The following is a 19,138-nucleotide window of genomic DNA, read 5'->3' on the forward strand; positions in this document are numbered from 1 at the left end:
TTTTATGTGGCTTATTTTTCTTTATTTATTTTAATATATAACTATCTGTACTCAGTCTCTTTAAAGACTTTACCCTTTTTTTAAAGCATTAACTTTATTTTATATATTCTTTCTTTTTCTCTCTCCTGGGCCTACATATGTCTAAAACTATGACCCATTTAGAAGTCTTTTATGTCTGAATCTGTCCATCTTTAAAAAATTCAAGGGACCCTGGATGTTTGAATACTGATAGATGGAAACAATTTACAACTCAATAAGGACCAATAAGAAAATCTAATCGGTTCTGTAAGTGAAATTATGCTAAACATATTTGTAGATATCTATGAATGTCTTTATATTTATAAATATATAGAGCTGGTTTTGTAGTTGGACTCTGACTCAGTCCCTCTCCAATTCCAAGCTTGTTGTTAAGAGAAAACCCAGAGTTTCTGTCTCATGTCAAGAGCCATGATATGGGACAGAAGGAAAAAATAATTTATAAACTTTCTTTACCGTTCCTCATATCTGTTTTTTTCTTTATCATACCTTTCCTTGGATGTAGATAGATAGATAGATAGATAGATAGATAGATAGATAGATAGATAGATAGATAGAGCTTAAGTTTTCCACAATGAACAATGAATTTTCATACAGTAATCTTTAAAGTTTCCAGGAAGAAGATGGGGACCCACAACAACAACTCCACCTGGTTAATATGATGTCACGATGCAGATAGCGCTACTACAAGACCTATTTTGGGTACCAGCTGCACAAGACGGTTCCGACTTGGTTAGCTGAAATGGTGAACATCTTTTACAACATTCTGGCCAGACCTTCACAAAGTACTCAAAGACTATTTGCAATTTTAGGAGACCAAATATTAATCTTGGAATTTAACCATTGTTTACTTTCCCGGGGTCTTCTAGGAAGAATGTCGCCCCCATGACAGCTGCAAGCAATTTTAGAGGACGACATCCCCTCTCCCAGCAAAGTTTGCCCTCAGGTTGAGGGACATCATTTAGGGGTTGGTTGTAATTGGTATATGGTTGAGGGATGAGGGAGGAATTTTATAGGCTCGGGGGGGTTCTTGGAAAAAAAACAGAGGAATAATTGGTGATGGGATAATAGATTGGCATTTGTGAGTTATTGTTTTTAGACAATTATATTGATATCGATTCTTGTATATTGATACAAAGTTAAATTATATTGACTATTGTATGTGTGTATGCTTCTACCTCTTTTTCAAACATTTTTATGTATTTATATATATATATATATTGTATTGATATATATATATCATATTGCAGTGTACATTTCTAACTCTGATTAAGATATTTATATATTGTTTATGTATTGATACATTTCTACCTCTGATTATGATACTTATATATTGTTTATATAATGATATACATTGTTTACATTTGGAGGTCATTGTCCTCATTTATTGCACAGTTGTTTATTCTCTTAGTCTTTAAGTTAGATAGGTATTAAGAATTGTAGATAAATAGTCATCTACGTCTATCATATTTATAGTTAGGCTAACCAGGTTCTTTAGATATACAGAGATTATATTCTGTATAGATAGTATAATCTTCAACCTCTTTAAAGAGCTGTAGAAAATGGCATTTAAGCTAATTTAGAGTTCTGTGGTAGTGAGACACAATCTCTCCTGGCAACACCAATCTATTCCCGAGAGATTGTTGAGCACCAAAGACACTCCACTTGGAGCTTGTCTTCGTTTTGGCAGAACTGGCCTTTGGGCAAAGAAAAACCCATACCTCAAACACTGACAGAAATACAGAATATCCGGAAATGGATAAGCAGAACTGTCAAATCTTGCCAAGACAGGGTAAGACAGTTTTCACATATTTCTTGCTTTAAAAATAATCTGTCAATTAAGTTATGCCTTAGCTAAAGTTGGTTGCCTCAACATTGCAAATGAGACTTTGGGTGATTGCCCAGGGAGTCAGTTGTCTCTGTCATTTGTTGCACATTTTGGAAGTTTCTCGATTGTACTTCCTGTTTACTCTAGTAATAGTACTTCCCTTCTCAGATCTTTGATGGAGTTAAAGATTAGATAATTGTAACTACCCTCCTCATGATTTAGCTAAACTTAATTTCAATACATTATTTAGACTCCTTGAAATAGAATGCTTAGTAAAACTTGTGTTATGTATTTCTTGCTTAATATTGTTTATTGCTAGTAATTTTATATTTGGTATCTGTTCCTATTGTATATAGTTGTATTGGGTTTGGTTTGATCTTGTTTAGACAAAAGGGGGAGATGATGGGGAAGCTCAGCTAATCACATCTGGCTAGGGTGTGGCTTCCTGGAGCCCAGGTAGATAAATGGGGGTAGATAGGGGCTCATGCTCTCTGTGCAGTACTCGCCTGACCCATTTGGACTTGGGACCTTCTACTCCAGTAGCGTGAGTTTCCCTGTTTTTCAATTATTAAATTATATCTGTTGTTTTGAGCTGGTCTGGTTATTTTAGCGTACCGATCAAATACGCCTTCACTTACAATCTAGCACCAGTCACAATGGCTAAGATCAAAAACACCAATAATATGCTGAAGAAGATACAGAGTAAAGGGAACACTTCTCCATTGCTGGTTGGTGGGCAAATTTGTACAGCCATGTTGGAAATCAGGATGGCAGTTTCTCAGAAAATTGAGAAACAACCTGCCTTGAGACCCAGGAATATTACTCTTGGGCAAACCCAAAGGATGGTGAATTATACTATAAGGACTTTTGTTCAACTATGTTCATTGCAGCATTATTTGTAATAGTCAGAACCTGGAAACAACCTAGATAACCCCCAACTGCAGAATGGATAATGAAAATATTTACATAATGGAGTACTATTCAGCAGTAAAAAACAATGACATCTTGAAATTTGCATGCAAATGTATGGAACTAGAAAAAAAACAACCTGAGTGAGATAACCCAGACCCAGAAAGATGAGCATGGTATATATTCACTCATAAGTGGATATTATATGTAAGACAAAGGATAACAAACCTATGGTCCATGACCCCAAGAAACTAGGTATCAAGGAGAACCCTAAGAGAACCACACATGGATTCCTTTGGGAAGGGGAAACAGACAAGATCTACTGATAAAATTGGGAACATGGAAGTCAGGGAAGAAGGAGGGGTTGAAGACAGGGAGGAGGAAAGAACTAAAATGGGAAGGAGAACTTGAGGGAATGGAATGGCCAAGTTGGGTTAAGGACAGAGCATAAGAGCAAGGAATCAGATATTTTGATTGAACCATTTTGGGGCTAGCAGGAAACCTGGTACTGGAGGAATTTTCAGGAAGTTATAAGGATAATCCCAGCTAACGTGGTGCAGGAGAATTGTCTGTATTCTGTCTATCATGTATTTTAATAAAACGCTGATTGGTCAGGCAGGAAGTATAGGCAGGTCAACCAGACAGGAAGTAGAGGTGGGGCAATGAGAACAGGAGAAGACTAGGAAGGAGGAAGCACATTCCTCCATTCCTGCCCAGACCACCGAAGAGGCAACATGTAAGCTGACAGCTGAAAAAGGTATCAAGCCATATGGCTAACATAGATCAGAATAATGGGTTAAGATAAGTCATAAGAACTAATAAGTAGCCAGAGCTAAGGGCCAATCAGTTTATAATCTTATGGAGTCCCGTGTGTGATTTTCTTTGGGATTTGCCGACTGTGGGGTACCCGGTGGGACAGAAACCCCAAGCTAGCTGTCCCTCATACTACACTAAGACCCTAAGCAATTGTGGAGAGGGTGCCTGAATTAGCCTTGCCCTGTGGTCAGATAAATATCTATCTTCAATGCTATCATAGCTTCCTTTGGATATATAATTCAAAGTGGTATTTTTGCTTGGTCTTCAGGAAGATTGTTTCCAAATTTTCTGAGAAATTTTCACACTGATTTTAAAGTGGCTATATAAGTTTCCACCCCCATGAGCATTGGAGGAGTATTACCCTTACCTCACATCCTCTCTTGCAAAAACTATCATCACTGTTTTTTTTATCTTGACCATTCCAGCAGGTGTAAGATGGAATCTCAGAGTTGTTTTGATTTGTATTTCTCTAATGCCTATGAATGTTGAGCATTTTCTTAGGTGCCTTTAAGCCATTTGAGATTTGTGTGTTGAGAATTCTCTGTTTGGGTCTGTACCCCATTTTTTGGTTGGATTATTTTTTCTTTGGGTATTAAGTTTCTTGTGTACTTTGCATATTTTAAGATCAGTCCTCTATCTGATGTGAGGTTGGTAAATATCTTTTCACATTGTGTAGGTTGTTGTTTTATCTTGTTGACCCTGTATTGCTTTACAGAAACTTTTCAGTTTCAGGAGGTTCCGTTTATTAATTGTTGCTATTAGTGTCTATGTGACAGTGATTATATTTAGGAAGTGGTTTCCTGTGCTAATGTGTTCAAGTGTACTTCCTAATTTCTCTTCTATGAGGTTCAGTGTGGTTGGTTTTACATTGAGGTCTTTCATCCGTTTGAACATGACTTTAGTGCGTAGTGATAGATATGGATCTCTTTGCATTCTTCCACATGTTCATATCCAGTTATGCTAGCACCATTTGTTGAAAATTCTTTCTTTTTACATTTTTATATTTTTAGTTTTGTTGTCAAAAAATCAGGTGTTTGTAGGTATGTGGATCAATAATCCAGGTCTTTGATTTGATTCTATTGGTCCTCCTGTTTGTTTTTATGTCAACACCAGCTGAAGAAAGTTCATTCATACCACAAGGACATGTATGTGCCCAACTATGTTCATATTGGCATTATTAGTAACATTCAGAACCTGGAAACAACCTAAATGTTCATCACATAAAGAATGGATAAAGAAAATATGGTACATTTATACAACGGAGTACTGCTCAGTGTTAAAAAATAATGACTTCTTGAAATCTGCAGGCAAATGGATGAATCTAGAAAAAAACATATTGAGTGAGGTAACTCAGACCCAGAAAGACAAATATCATGTATACTCACTCATAAGTGGTTTTTAGACATAAAGCAAAGAAAAACCAGCCTACCATCCTCAAACTCAAAGAACCTAGACATCAAAGAGGACCCTAAGAGAGACATACACGGATCAAAATAGGAAGGGGGAAAAAGACAAGATCTCCTGAATAAACTGTGAGTGTGGGGATCATAAGCAAGGAAAGAAAGGGAGAGGAGAGGAAGAGAGGGAAGCTGGGAAAATTTATAGATCAATAAAAACAATTTTACCAAAGGAATCTTAAAAAAGAAAGTCATCATAGTGTTTAGTTGGAGGCTTCACCCCAGTCCCCTGACATCCATCTTAGAATGTTGGGTGGAAATTTTTATTTCAAATCTCTGTCCCCTGGAAGTTGCAACAATCCGGACTCCAAGACCAAGAAAGTCCACCAAACAGTGACCCCTTCCCAGGGAGGGTCAAGACCGAGGGCCACCTGGGAACGCTGGCATCCATTAAATTTGGGCTTCTTTTAATCTGCTCTGATTTGGTCTGATTTGGATTTTTGAATCAGTGGGTTTACCAGACCAACAGAAAAACTTAATATTTGGAAGTTCCATGGCATGGCATGGCGGGGGGTGGGGGAGGACTAACTGTTTTTCCCACTGACCCAGGGCTAAGTGAGGGAAAATACCCTGCTCACCAGTGCTCTCTGCCAGGTTAAGATCAGCTTTGTCTGAGTGGGCTTCCCTTTTTTCAAGTACATGCCCTTAGGACTCAGAGCCCATATGTTTGAAGGGTCACCTGTTGAAGCCGTGCCAGGCACCTGACCCCACAAACAGCAATGCAGTCCTCGCGGAGGTAGGATTGCATGGAACGGAGACCTCTGCCCATGCATTTCTTGCACCCCTCTGCTTTTGACTCAAGAGTCTTATCGCAGTGAACACATTGTAATAAGCATTGAATGCCAAGACTTGGCATAGACTTGTAAAAATTGACACTTGCCATTTAAGGCCTGATCTCTGCATGCCCTTGGGCAGCCTTTTACTAAAAATCCTTCTAAATTGGGGCTATCTAACACCTAACATAAAACAGACAAGGCCCCATATGTCCATGGTTTCTGGATGCTGTGCTCCCACTCCCAGTCCACTTCCTGGCTCCCCCTCCCTACCTGTTTATTTGTCTCCATCCCTGACATTAATCTGACCACTCTGGGACTCTCTACAACAGGTCTATTTTCCCCCTGCAATTCCACTCTAAAGTGGTATAGATGTTCTGTCCTCTGTTTCTGTTCTCTCTTGCAGCATCTGGTACTCTGGTCCTTAACAGAACCACCTCTGTGCTTCCCTATCTTCTGCCACCTGCCTACACAAGGATTTTTAAGTTGGTCAACTGACACAAATTCCTAAAAGTGTTTTCTTTGTCTGTCTGTTAAAACAATGTTGCCACACTATGCTTTTATGTCTACATGTGTATGTGTGTTTAGTATGTTTGTATAGTATGCTTGTCTTATTTTTCTGTAAGTATGTGAGCATGTTTGAAACTCTGTAAAACTTATCCCTCCAGGTTACACAGCTCTGGAAAAATACAAACACTTGGGTAGCCACCATTTTGACCTCATCATCATCTTTAATAAGAGTACCCACATGTGCTAGTATTATTTGACTTAATAAAATATTCCTTTTAATCTTCTTACAATTGCTAGCATTGACAAGCTGTAACTAATTAGGTAAAATAGATGTCTAAATTTAACTTACATGTGTAATTGAAATATAACAAACAGGTAATAGTACCCAATTCTCAGGTGCCTTTACAGATCTAAGAGTATGGCATTTAACAAAAGAGTTTCTAACACAGAGACATGCCAGCTCCTGCAGCATCCTATAGATCCTACAAGAAGATGCATGCTTGCAAAAGACCTTCTGCAAGGAGGCTTGCCTTTGAGTATGGCAAAGCAACCCACACAGCAAAAAGTGGCTTTCCAACTAATCAGTTTCCTAGATGCTACACTGGGATCTCAATCATCTCATCCTGCAAAGACAGGTAGACTAAATCTTCCTCCCACAGGAAAATCTTTGGACTCAAAGCTAATAGCAAGAATTGCTTCTAAGGCTGGTGTTCTCCAAAGACTAAGGAGAAGATTGGGATTGCCTGCATAGCTAGAAAAAGCTGTCTCATTTCTACTCATTTATCCCTCCCAGATTTGTCTAATGGCATTTGATGACTTAAGGCACTGGTAGCTCATTACTTCATTTGCTAAGTTTCCTGCTAAAAATACAGACAGGTGTGCCTCTTTCACAGGCATCATAGTCCAGGATTAACAGGGTTAAGGTGCATCTTCAGAGATCCAGAGTTTTCAATTCCCTTTAATTGCCCTCTAAAATGCTCCTATCCCAGTTGTCTTACAGATACCTGCAGGTTCCTGAAAAAGTTCTGCTGCTGTATCAAAAATCAGGTCTGGCTTTAAAAAAAGAAAACTAACAGTCTTCAGAGCCTATTTTAAACCCACCCATTTTCGAGCATATTTTACTGGGCACTCCTGCAGTGTGGGCCAAGACCAACTTACAAAGGGCTCTCCAGACAACAAAAGCACCTGCACAGCTCCTGGGACTTCACCATTGGTACCAAAACACCTGGCTCAAAAAGACACCTAAACCAAAATCTGGTTTTAAAAGGAAATATCTGCTCTCATGTCTCATTTATTCACCCGAGCCTCACCTGTATTACCAGTGCACTACTCTATTCCATTCTTTATGGTAGGTAATGACCCCTCCCATGGCTAGCCCCATTCATAGGGCCAAAAATAACTATATTTTCCTGAGCCACCTGCCTTCTCATTTCCATCAAGAAATAACTGCCTGAGGTCTCCAGGACAGCAATAAACCAGAATCCTCTCCAGCCACACCTCTCGTTGAGTGTAATCCCAACTCTTCCCCTCTTCTATGTCACTCTTTGCCCACAGAAAGTTGCCAGACTTGACCAGCACCTCTTTATCCAGAGTCTGGAATGTTTTGTTGGCAGCATCACCTCAGTTCACTGGCACCCCTTTATCCAAAGAGTCTGGAATGTTTGGTTGGGGGCTTCACCCCAGCCCTAACATCCATTTTAGAATGTTGGGTGAAAAGTTCCATTTGAAAACTCCCTCCCCTGGGAGTGATGACAGTCCAGATTCCAACCCTGGAAAAACCCGCCAAATGGTGACCCCCTCACCGGGGAGGGTCAAAAACATTCTCACAGGTTGTAAAAACTGCTCCCAGAGAACAAACACGTGGCCTCTCCCATTCTCCAATTCACTCTCCGTGTTTTCCCAGGGGGCCACCCAGGGAGCACTGGCATCCATTAAACCTAGGCTTCTTTTAATTCAGTCTGATTTGGTTTAATTTGGATTATTGTGTCAGTGGAGAGGGTTACCGGGCTGAAGAAAAATTAACAAATAGACAAATAGTACCTACATCCAGCAACTGATGGAAGCAGATCCACAGAGGAGCACTGGGTTGAGCTCCCAAATTCCAGTCAAAGAGAGGGAGGAACGATAATATGAGCAAATAAGTCAAGATCATGATGGGATACCCACTGAAACAGCTTACCTGAGCTAATGGGAGTTCACCATCTCTGGCGTGACAGCAGAGGAATCAGCATAGGACCAAACTATGTCCACTGAACTTGGATGACCGTTACATGACTTGGGAAGACTGTGGGGCCACTGGCAGTAAGACTGATATTTATCCCTACTGCTTGTACTTGCTTTTTGGAACCCATTCTCATTGGAGGGATACCTTGTTCAGCCTAGCTACAGTTGGGAGGGCCATGGTCCTACCTCAAAGCAATGAGCTAGACTTTGTTGACTTCCCATGGGAATTCTTACTCTCTATGAGGAGTTGATGGGGGATGGATTGGTGAGAAGGTGGAGGTAGTGAGAAATGGGGAGGTAGTGATAACTGGGATTGGTATGTAAAATGAGAAATGGGAATTTATTTTAAAAATTTAATTAACTACTTAAAAGAAAATAATACATGCAGTAAAGTGTTTACCATGTGACTCACTGTGTCATACTACAGCTTCCATGGCGAGATTATTCTTTCTTTTTTTCTTAAATTTCATTTTATTTCATGTGCACAGTCCACAAACACTTCTAAGAAAAAATATGAAAAGTGGCAAGGAAAAAAGGCCAACAAATGTAAAAAGGAAGACCTATCAGATTCACACCTGACTTCTCAAAAGAGACTCTAAAAGCAAAAGGCTACTGATGTCTTGCAGACTCTAAGATACCAGGGAAGCCATCACAGACCACAATACCAATTAAAAATGTCAATCACCATAAATGAAGAAAACAAGGTATTTCATGACAAATTCAAGCTTAAACAATATCTAACCACAAACCCAGCCCTACAGAGAGTACTAGAAGGAAAACTCCAACCCCAGGAAGTTAACTACACCCACAAAAACACAGGCAATACATAATCTTACAACAGCAAAACCCAGAGAATGGAAACACACACACACACACACACACACACACACACACAACCATCAACAACAACAAAATTACAGGAATTAACAAACACTGGTAATTAATATTCCTCACCAACCAGATACAAAAACAGGATCTGCCATTCTACTGCATACAAGGAACAGACCTCATCATCAAAGAGTGCCTAAGGGTAAAGTGTTGGAAAAAGATTTTCCAATCAAATGGACCTAAGAAGCAAATTGATGTAGTTTTCCTAATATCTAAAAAAATAGACTTCAAACCAAAGTTAGTCAAAATAGAATCATTTCATATTCATCAAAGGAAAAATCGACCAAGATGATATCTTAATTCTGAATATCTATGGCCCAAATGTAAAAGCACCCACATTTGCAAAAGAAGCATTATGAAAGTTGAAATTACACATAGAACCCCACATAATAATGATGGGAGACTATATCACTCCACTGTCATCAATTAATAGGACATCCAGACAGAAACTAAACAGATAAATGATAGAACAAACAGGCGTTATGACTCAAGTAAACCTAACATAGCTACAAAATATTTTCCCCAAACACAAAAGAATATATCTTCTCAGCATCACATGGAACATTATCCAAAATTGGCCATATACTTGGTCAAAAACAAGTCTCAACAGATGCTAAAAAATTTGAAATAACTAACCCCCATATCTTATTAGACAACCATGGATAAAAACTGGATTTCTTTATTTTTCACCATTTATATTTATTTATTTATTTATTTATTAAAAATTTCCACCTCTTCCCTGCCTCCCTTTTCCTTCCCCCTCCCCAACTTACCCTCCCCACCTTCCCCTCCCTCTCTAGTCTTAAGTGCAGTCAGGGTTCCCTGCCCCGTGGGAAGTCCTAGGTCCTTCCCCATCCATACAGGTCTTTAAAGGTGAACAGCCAAACAAACCAGGCTCCCACAAAGTTAAACCATGCAGCAGAATTAAATCCCAATGCCATTGTCCTTGGCTTCTCAGTCAGGCTTCATTGCCCGCCATGTTCAGAGTGTCCATTTTGATCACATGCAACAACAGAAACTACAGAAAACCAATAAACTCAAGGAAACTGAGCTACTCCATACTGAGTAACCACTAAGGACAAAGAAGAAATAAATAACGTGAAGACTTCCTAGAATTTAATTAAAAATGACCTCAACACATACCCAGCCTTATGGGACACAGTGAAAGTGGTGCTAAAGGTAAGTTCATTGCACTAGGAGTCTTAATGGAGAAATCTGAGAGCTCATGCTGAGTTAACAGCACTCCTGAAAGATCTAACACAAAGGAAGCAGGCACACCTAAGAGGAGTAGAAGGCAGGAAATAATCAAACTGAAGGCGAAATCAATAAAGAGAACAATACAAAGAATCAATTAAAAAAGAGTTGGATCTTTGAGAAAATCAACAATATAAATAAGCCTTTATCTAAATGTGGAGGCCCAAAAATGTGAGCCTATTTCAACTTTGACGAAAGGTCAGAGAGTTGGAACTTACCTCTATTCCTTCAAGGTTATTGTGTTTCTACCTCAAAGGTACCACCTAGATTTTGCTCAAAGAGTTCTGCTCTCTCAAGGTTATTATCAAAAAGTGTGGCTAATATCCAGACCTTGTGCTTCAGGTATAAAGAAGTAGATATGTTTCTACTCCAAACAAAAGTCTAAGAATCCAAGTAAGTTCCAGTTCCCTTAAGGAGATTAACATTGAACTCCAACCAGGGAGTGGGTTGCCTAGAGAGTGTTTTGGTCTCAGATGTGAGTGTTACTCGTTTTGTTCTACCAACAGAATGCTTGTCTATGAATATAGCCCACAACCTTGAACTGATCTGGTCACTTCCTTGTATCATGTCAATGCAGTTTTTCATCTTACTCCTAACAACTGGGGTTGGGGCGTTTTAAGCAATTTGAAAATAAATGTAGGCAATTTCATTATTTACTGTAACTCCCTGCAAGTACTATTCTGTGATTTCTGTTTTATTATTTTTGCATCTTCATACTCTTTACTCGTATTTCTAATTCCCACACCCTTACCCTGGAAAGTGGTAATTTTGTTGAAGCTGGTCCCCAATACCTAAACTAAATAAAAGGAAGAAAGAGAATCTCCAAATCAAGAAAATCAGAAATGAAAGGGGGACATAACAACAGACTCTAAGGAAATAGAGAAAATTATTAGGACATACATCAAAACATATATTTTTAAAAAATGAAAAATCTAAAAGAAATAAAAAAATTTCTTGATAGATACCACTTAAAATTAAATCAAGATCAGATAAAAAAATCTAAATATATCAATAACACCTAAATAAATAGAAAGATTCATAAAAAGTCTCCCAACCCAAAAAAAATGCCCTAGGTCAGACAGTTTTAGCACAGAATTCTACCAGACTTTCAAAGAAGAGCTAATATCAATACTCTTCAAATTTTTCCACAAAATAGAAAAAGAAGCAACTTTGCAAAATTCTTTATATGAGGCCACAATTATTCTGATTTCAAAATCGTACAAAGACTCAGCAAAGAAAGAGAATTAAGACCAATTTCACTTATGAACATTGATGCAAAAGTATTCAACAAAATACTTGCAAACCAAATCCAAGAACACACCAAAAAGATTATCTATAGCAGATGCAGAGATCCATAGCCAAGCAAGGACCAAGCTGCAGGAATACAGCTGAAGAGGAGAAGGGACTATATGAGCAAGGGAGTTGGGGTGAGATCATGATGGGAAAACCCACAGAGATAGCTGGCCTGAGTTTGCAGAAGTTCATGGACTCAAGACCCACTGCTAGGGAGTCTTCATGAGACCAACCTAGGCCCAAGCAGGTAGGTGACAGCTGTGTAGGTTGATCTGTATGTAGGGCCCCTAGCAGTGGAACCAGAACCTGCCCCTGGTGCATGAACTCGCATTCGGAACGTATTACCTATGGTGAGATACCTTGCTCAGCCTTGATGTAAAGGGGAGGAGCACAGTCTTGCCTCCACTTCATTTGCCATGCCTTCTTGACCCCCATGTGAGGCCTTACACATTTGGAATGGAGACAGAGTTGGAGTGGATGGGGAGGGGCAAAGAAGGGAGGTGTGGGGAAGAGAATGGGAGGAGAGGAGGGAGAGGTATTGTTTGAAAAATTTCACCAGAATTTCAAAGAAGAGCTAATACCAAGAGTCTTCAAATTGTGTCAAACAATAGAATCAAAAGACAACTGCCAAACTCCATTTATGAGGCTACAGTTACCCTGAAACTCAAACCAAGCAAAGAAACAACTAAGAAATAGAATTACAGCCCAGTCTCCCTCATGAACATTGGTGCAAAAATACTCAATAAAATATTGGTTAACGTAATACAAAAACACATTAAAAAAATCAAGATGAAGTAGGCTTTATCCTAGAGATACAGGTATGATTCAACTCAGAAAATATGTTAATGTAATCTACCACATAAATAAACTAAAAGAAAAAACTCACACAATCATCTCATTAGATGCTGAAAAGGCCTTTGACAAAATCCAACACCTCTTCATGATAAACGTATTGGTAATATAAGGTTTACAAGGAACAGACCTAAACTTAACAAAGACAGTTTACAGCAAACAAGCAGCCAACATCAAATTAAATGAAGAGAAACTCAAAGGAATTTAACTGAAATCCGGAGCAAGTCAAGGTTGTCCAATCTCTCCACATCTATTCAATACACTACTCAAAGTCCTAGTTAGAGCAATAAGACAACAAAAGGCGATAAATGGGATGCAAATTGGGAAGAAAGAAGTCAAACTTTTGCTATTTGCAGATGAAATGATAGCATACATAAGTGACTTTAAGAATTCTATTCATCTGACGATGGATGGAGATAGAAACAGAGACCCGCACTGGAGCACTGTACTGAGCTCCCAAGGCCCAGATGAGCAGAAGGAGGGAGAACATGAGCAAGGAAGTCAGGACCGTGAGGGGTGCATTCACCCACGGAGACCGTGGGACTGATCTAATGGGAGCTCATCAAGGCCAGCTGGACTGGGATTGAACGAGCATGTGATCAAACCGGACTCTCTAAATGTGGCTGACAATGAGGGCAGACTGAGAAGCCAATGATAATGACACCGGGTTTTGATTCTACTGCACTAATTGGCTTTTTAGGAGCCTAGTCTGTTTGGATGCACACCTTCCTAGACCTGGAAGGACGGGGGAGGGCCTTGGACTTCCCACAGTGCAGGGCACCCTAACTTCTCTTAGGACTGGAGAGGGAGGGGGAGGGGGAGTGGGGGCAGTGGGAGGGACATGGGTGGATGGGAGGAGGCAGGGAATTTTTAATAAATAAAATAATTAAAATAAAATACAGAGATAAATTTAAAATAGTAATCATCTATTTGAAAATGCCTTTTACACTACAAAGTAACTTGGGGAAGGGCTGTTTGAGCACAGTCATTATATTTTCAAAGCATGAACGACATGAGTTTTTTGCTACTTTTTGTGTCATGATGACCCCTCCTGGCTGAGCTGTTCATTAACTTAGATTCATGGAGTTCCTGTTTTTCTGCCTTGAGTCTTTCCAGGTATTAAAAAGATAACTTCAAAATAAGTATAACATAAAATGAATATTTTTCATTATGTGTGAAAATAAAATAAATTTATTTATTTATTGAGAGTTCATTCTCAAAACTAAAATCAGGTATTACCCATTAAATTAATTTCCAGAATTTATTACAATTTTGGGCTTGTGTTTCAGAGTTTAAACTCAAATGGGATAAAAACCTATCTTAGTCAATCCATTTTTTAACCCTTTAAAGACATTTTTAAACATTTAAAATATGTTGTAACTATTTATGTTGTATAGAATCAGTACTAAATAAATCCTCAAGCTCAGAAAAAAAAAAAGAATTCTACCAGGTAATTCCCACAGCTGATAAATATCTTCAGTAATGTAGCAGGATACAAGATTAACAAGAAAAAATACAGTAGCCCCCCTATCTACAAATGATAAACAGGCAGAAAAGGACTCAGAGAGCATCACCCTTTACAATAGCCACAAATAATATGAAATATTGCGGAGCAGCTCTAACAAAACAAATTAAAAACCAAAATGACAAGAACATTAAGTCTTTGAAGAAAGAAGTTGAGGAAGATATTAGAAAATGGAAATATCTCCCATGCTCTTGTATAGGCCAGAATAAATTTAAAAATTTGATAAATTAAATAATTTTTAAATTATAAATTAAAAAATGACATTCTTAGCAAAAGCAATCGACAGGTTCAATGCAATCCCCATCAAAATCCCAAAACAATCACACACAGAACTCAAAAGAACAATACTAAACTCCATAGGGAAAAAATAAAAAACACAGGATAGCTAAAACAATCCTGTAGTATAAAGAAACTTCCAGAGACATCACCATCCCTGACATGACATCAAGTTCTACTATAGAGCCATAGTAAAAAAATAAATAAATAAAATAAAATAAACCTGGTATTGGCATAAAAACAGACACCGACACATGGACCAATAGAAACAATTTGAAGACCCTGATATTAAAACACACACCAATAAATAACTTATTTTTGAAAAAGAATCTAAAGCTATACAATGGAAAAAAAAGCATCTTCAACAATGGTGCTGACATAACTTGATGTCATCATGGAGAACACTGAAAATACATCCATGACCATCACCATGTACAAAACTCAAGTCCAAGTGGATCAAAGACCTCAACATAAATCCAGGTACACTAAACCTGACAGAGCAGGAAGTGGAGGTAGCCTTGAACACATTGGCACAGGAGACCACTTCCTAAATATAACATCAGTAACATAGACACTAAGACAGCAATCAATAAATGGGACCTCCAGGAATTGAAAATCTTCTATAAGGCAAAGAAAGAATACCATAAATAAGACCAAAAAAAAAAAAACAACCTACAAATGGGAAAAGATCTTCACCAACCCCACATCTGACAGAGGGCTGATCTCAAAAGTATATAAAGAAATCAAGAAACTAGATATCAAAGTACAAAATAAATAAATTAAAAATGGGGTCCAAACTAAACAGAAAATTCTCAACAGAAAAGTCTCAAAAGGCTGAAAGACAGTTAAGGAATTGCTCAACATCCTTAATCATCAGGGAAATGCAACTCTAAATGACTCTGAGCTACCATCTTGCAGCAGAATGGTTAGAATGGCTAGGATCAAAAACATATTACACTTCTCTCTCTTGGTCTGGTTCCACTCCCTGTAAGCAGCTTTCCTCAGCAGGTATCACATGGCTCTGGCATCTCCAACATCCTGGGGTCTCTGAGACAATCCAGGTTTGACTTTCACAGCTTCATAAAATGGCCTCTATAGGCCTCCATGCAGTGACACCTGCGACTGGCCTCAGAAGCTTTCCTGAGTCACAGAGGGAGATTTCATAAACTCTTTCTTCTAACCTTCATCTAAAGCCAGAACCATGTGCCCTAAGCAGCCAAGTTCTGCTGTTTTCTGGGGCTGTAATATGACCCCTCTCTCAATGACATATTCACCAGCTCTCTGTTTGCTATGGTTTCCTTTGCTGCCTAAGCTCAGGTTTCCTGGAAATAACTGGCAGAGGGGAAAAAAACCTCTATTCAGAAATACTGTATGTAAGAAACAAACAATTTTTTATAATCAATAAAAAAATTAAGGGGAGTGTGGTGTTGCTCACTTGTAATCCTGAGCTGGAAAGCAGAGAAAGGAAAATCCCTGGGACTACCATCTTGTCCTACTTGGCAATACACAGGTCACCAAGAGACACTAAATACCAACGTGAGTGGATTGTGAAGAAAAGCAGCAAACATTGTCTCCTGCAGATCCTTCATCTGTGCACACACACATGCAAACACATGCTCACTAAAAAACACTGTACATCACGAATATCCATAAACAATTTTTGTTTTACTAAAAATATCTCAGTATTGCGAAGTACAAATACACAGACAGGCATGGGATTTTCACGTAACACTCATTAAGTAACTGTAGTAAAACGGGGAATTTTAAATTCACAGTATTTTTATGGATCCAGAGAAACTACACTTAGAAAAAAGAATTAAAACTTCAATGGGACATTTGAACTATTTTTGATAGCTGAGAGTAGATTAAATTCAAAAAAATGTAAAGAGTCAGTATCAGCAAGGAGCTTCCTTTAATCAACCTAAGCATCAGGGAACATTTATGATATAAAGTAAAGAGGAGAGAAAAATAATTCCTGTGGAAATATCAACTTATAGTGTAGAATGAAGTTAAAGGAATCGACAGCACTTGGCAGCAGAAATATCACAAGAATGCCCATGTGTAATACCACAAATTTTATTTAAAATATGAAAAATCTTGATTTTCTATTCGCACTATTACAGACTTTAAGAAGAATATGTCTCTGGAAAAATTAGTTGTGGCTGCATCAGAATGTCGCCTCACAAACATCTGTCTGTCCTGCTCAGGAGGGGGAGACAATGGCCTCTTCTGACATTGTGGGCACCAGGAATTAACAGATACATACAAGCTGACACAATACTCATGAATATAAAAACAATTAATAAATCATTTTATGAAAAATGAGAAAAATTATCTCTTTTTAAAAATCTGATGGCACATAGACTGCATGTGTTTCACCATATTGATTATTCTGCTATCAGAACTGATTTGTACCAAAGGAGTAATTGTGGGATAGACATTCATCACAAACTGCTGAACACTCAGGGTGACTGGGCCGTACATCCATAACAGGACTGCGGTGGATGAGATGATGAAGTCCACCCAGTACATGACCACAAAGAAAACCACCAGCAGCAAAATGGTCTGGGTGGCCCTTTTCTCAGGGGATGTTCTCAGGTGGCTGTGGCTGTGAAGATGCTTGAGTTGCCTCTGATGTCTGAACAAGATGATCACTATGTATACACTACTGGCCAACATGACTCCTACAAGAAATAAATCTATGGAGATTGCCACTGTTAAAATCAGTGCCCTGATGATGTAGTTCATGGGAAAGAGTGAACAGAATTTAGTGACCTTCATCTGGTTGGTCTCACTCACGTTGGTAAAAGCACCAGCATAGAAGATTCGGGTGCTATTGAATAACAAGTTGAAAGACCAAATAAATAAGAAAGCATAAATCAGGTCGTGTTTTAGTTTATATTTAAATCTTGCCAACAAAGAGGAACTGGGACTGATAGTGACAGCCTGGAACACACTTAGGAGGCAGGTGATGCACATGGAGAGGCCTCTCATCACCCTGGTTATGTAAAAAGTTGTCTTACATTTGAAGTCATTATCAATGTTTAATGACCCAAATATGTCTCTAAGCCAAATATCCATTCCAGTGAGGAGCAGCACTATGTGGATGAAGGTCAGTTGACAGGAGATCATGTCTGTGGGCTTAGGTCTGTAGCTTAGAATTGTGAAAGTATAGAAAACAAGGAGAAACAAATTGGTCAGGACCCCAAATTCAACTTGGAAATTAAGGACAATCCTTAATGAGGACATTGGTAGAAATTGTATTCACCTTAAGAACATGAAATAAAAAAAGGATATTTATGCTCTGGCAATGCTGAAGCATGCATGAGCAGCCCATACGTGGTGGTTCTGTTGACCTTGTCCATATTGGGCTTCATGGTCTAAGTTGATGAGGACGACTGACCAGGTATCTTCCTCAAAAGGGCAACAGATCCCAACACAAAGGGTTGTGGAAATTTATTTCAAATATCTGAAAAAAATAATAGAGTGTTCACCAAACTTTTGATTAACTGGTCAGTATGTCTGTATCATCATTCTGCTTTGCCTATTTATTCTTAATTAACCCATATCTTTAATTTTTGAAGTTTCACATTAGACATGGCCTATGTTTCTAAATAGCCTCAATGTTTCTCCTGGATATACAACATATTGAGCATGATAAATGCATTCTTAGCCATATCCGAATGCATACAGAATGCATACTTTATGTGCTTGTATTGCACCTAGACCGCAAGGCTTAGAAATTGTATCCTACTGATCTGACTTACATTGCCTCATTTTACAGATAACACTGAAAATGGCAATGATGAGAATACAGGAGCATAATCATATTTGTACAACTGATTAAAAATTATGTTGATCTGGGGAAAAATCACAAAAGATATTCTAAAGAGCGAGGTGAGTCAGTTTTATATTCCATAATTTTAATAACCTCTATTTAAACTCTCCATGTTTTCATTCATAATTCTGATGGAATCGGAGTTGATAATTCACTATTTTTTTATTTTTATTTTTCAATGAACTCACCACCCCAGAATATGGGATTAAAGGCAATGATACAGTTGGAGGCCATTAGTGCACTTTCCACACCATGTTAATTATGTAACCTTTATTGTTATAAATGCTCCTAGATGTGTACCAGTTTACTTCCCATCCCATTTAAAACTTGTGTGAACTCTACTTGTGGTTTAAAGAACAAACACTCAGCAACCAAGACAAATATTTTTCACAGCAGGTCAGTGGTGGGGAATAAATCATTAATCGTATGATTCCTTCGGGGTTTTCATCCATCCTTAGTTATTTTACCTACTGATGTCCATCGTCTGTATTTATTACCTCCTCTTTAACTAAGAAGCCCCCATTTTCTCCTTTTCCGTATCAAATCAATTGTATCCTCCTACTCCCCTGTACCTTCCTCCAACCTCCTTCTATAGGAACTTCCTTCCTCCCTGCTAAGGAGCCCACCCTTTCCCATTTCCCTGATAAGATCGCTTGTACC

At 38.5% G+C, this 19,138-nt stretch overlaps 1 protein-coding gene across 1 annotated transcript; it reads right to left on the reverse strand.

The window, feature by feature from the left end:
• Window positions 1–16,754: 16,754 nt before the first annotated feature.
• Window positions 16,755–18,094, reverse strand: LOC148121932 (putative vomeronasal receptor-like protein 4). The gene has a single exon (XM_087906740.1). The coding sequence runs from the start codon at window positions 17,887–17,889 to the stop codon at window positions 16,972–16,974; it is 918 nt and encodes a 305-aa protein (XP_087762866.1). The 5' UTR covers window positions 17,890–18,094; the 3' UTR covers window positions 16,755–16,971.
• Between the last annotated feature and the right edge of the window lie 1,044 nt (window positions 18,095–19,138).

The sequence above is a fragment of the Myodes glareolus genome, chromosome 6 (assembly GCF_982192425.1).
Source record: "Myodes glareolus chromosome 6, mMyoGla1.1, whole genome shotgun sequence".
Taxonomy (NCBI): domain Eukaryota; kingdom Metazoa; phylum Chordata; class Mammalia; order Rodentia; family Cricetidae; genus Myodes; species Myodes glareolus.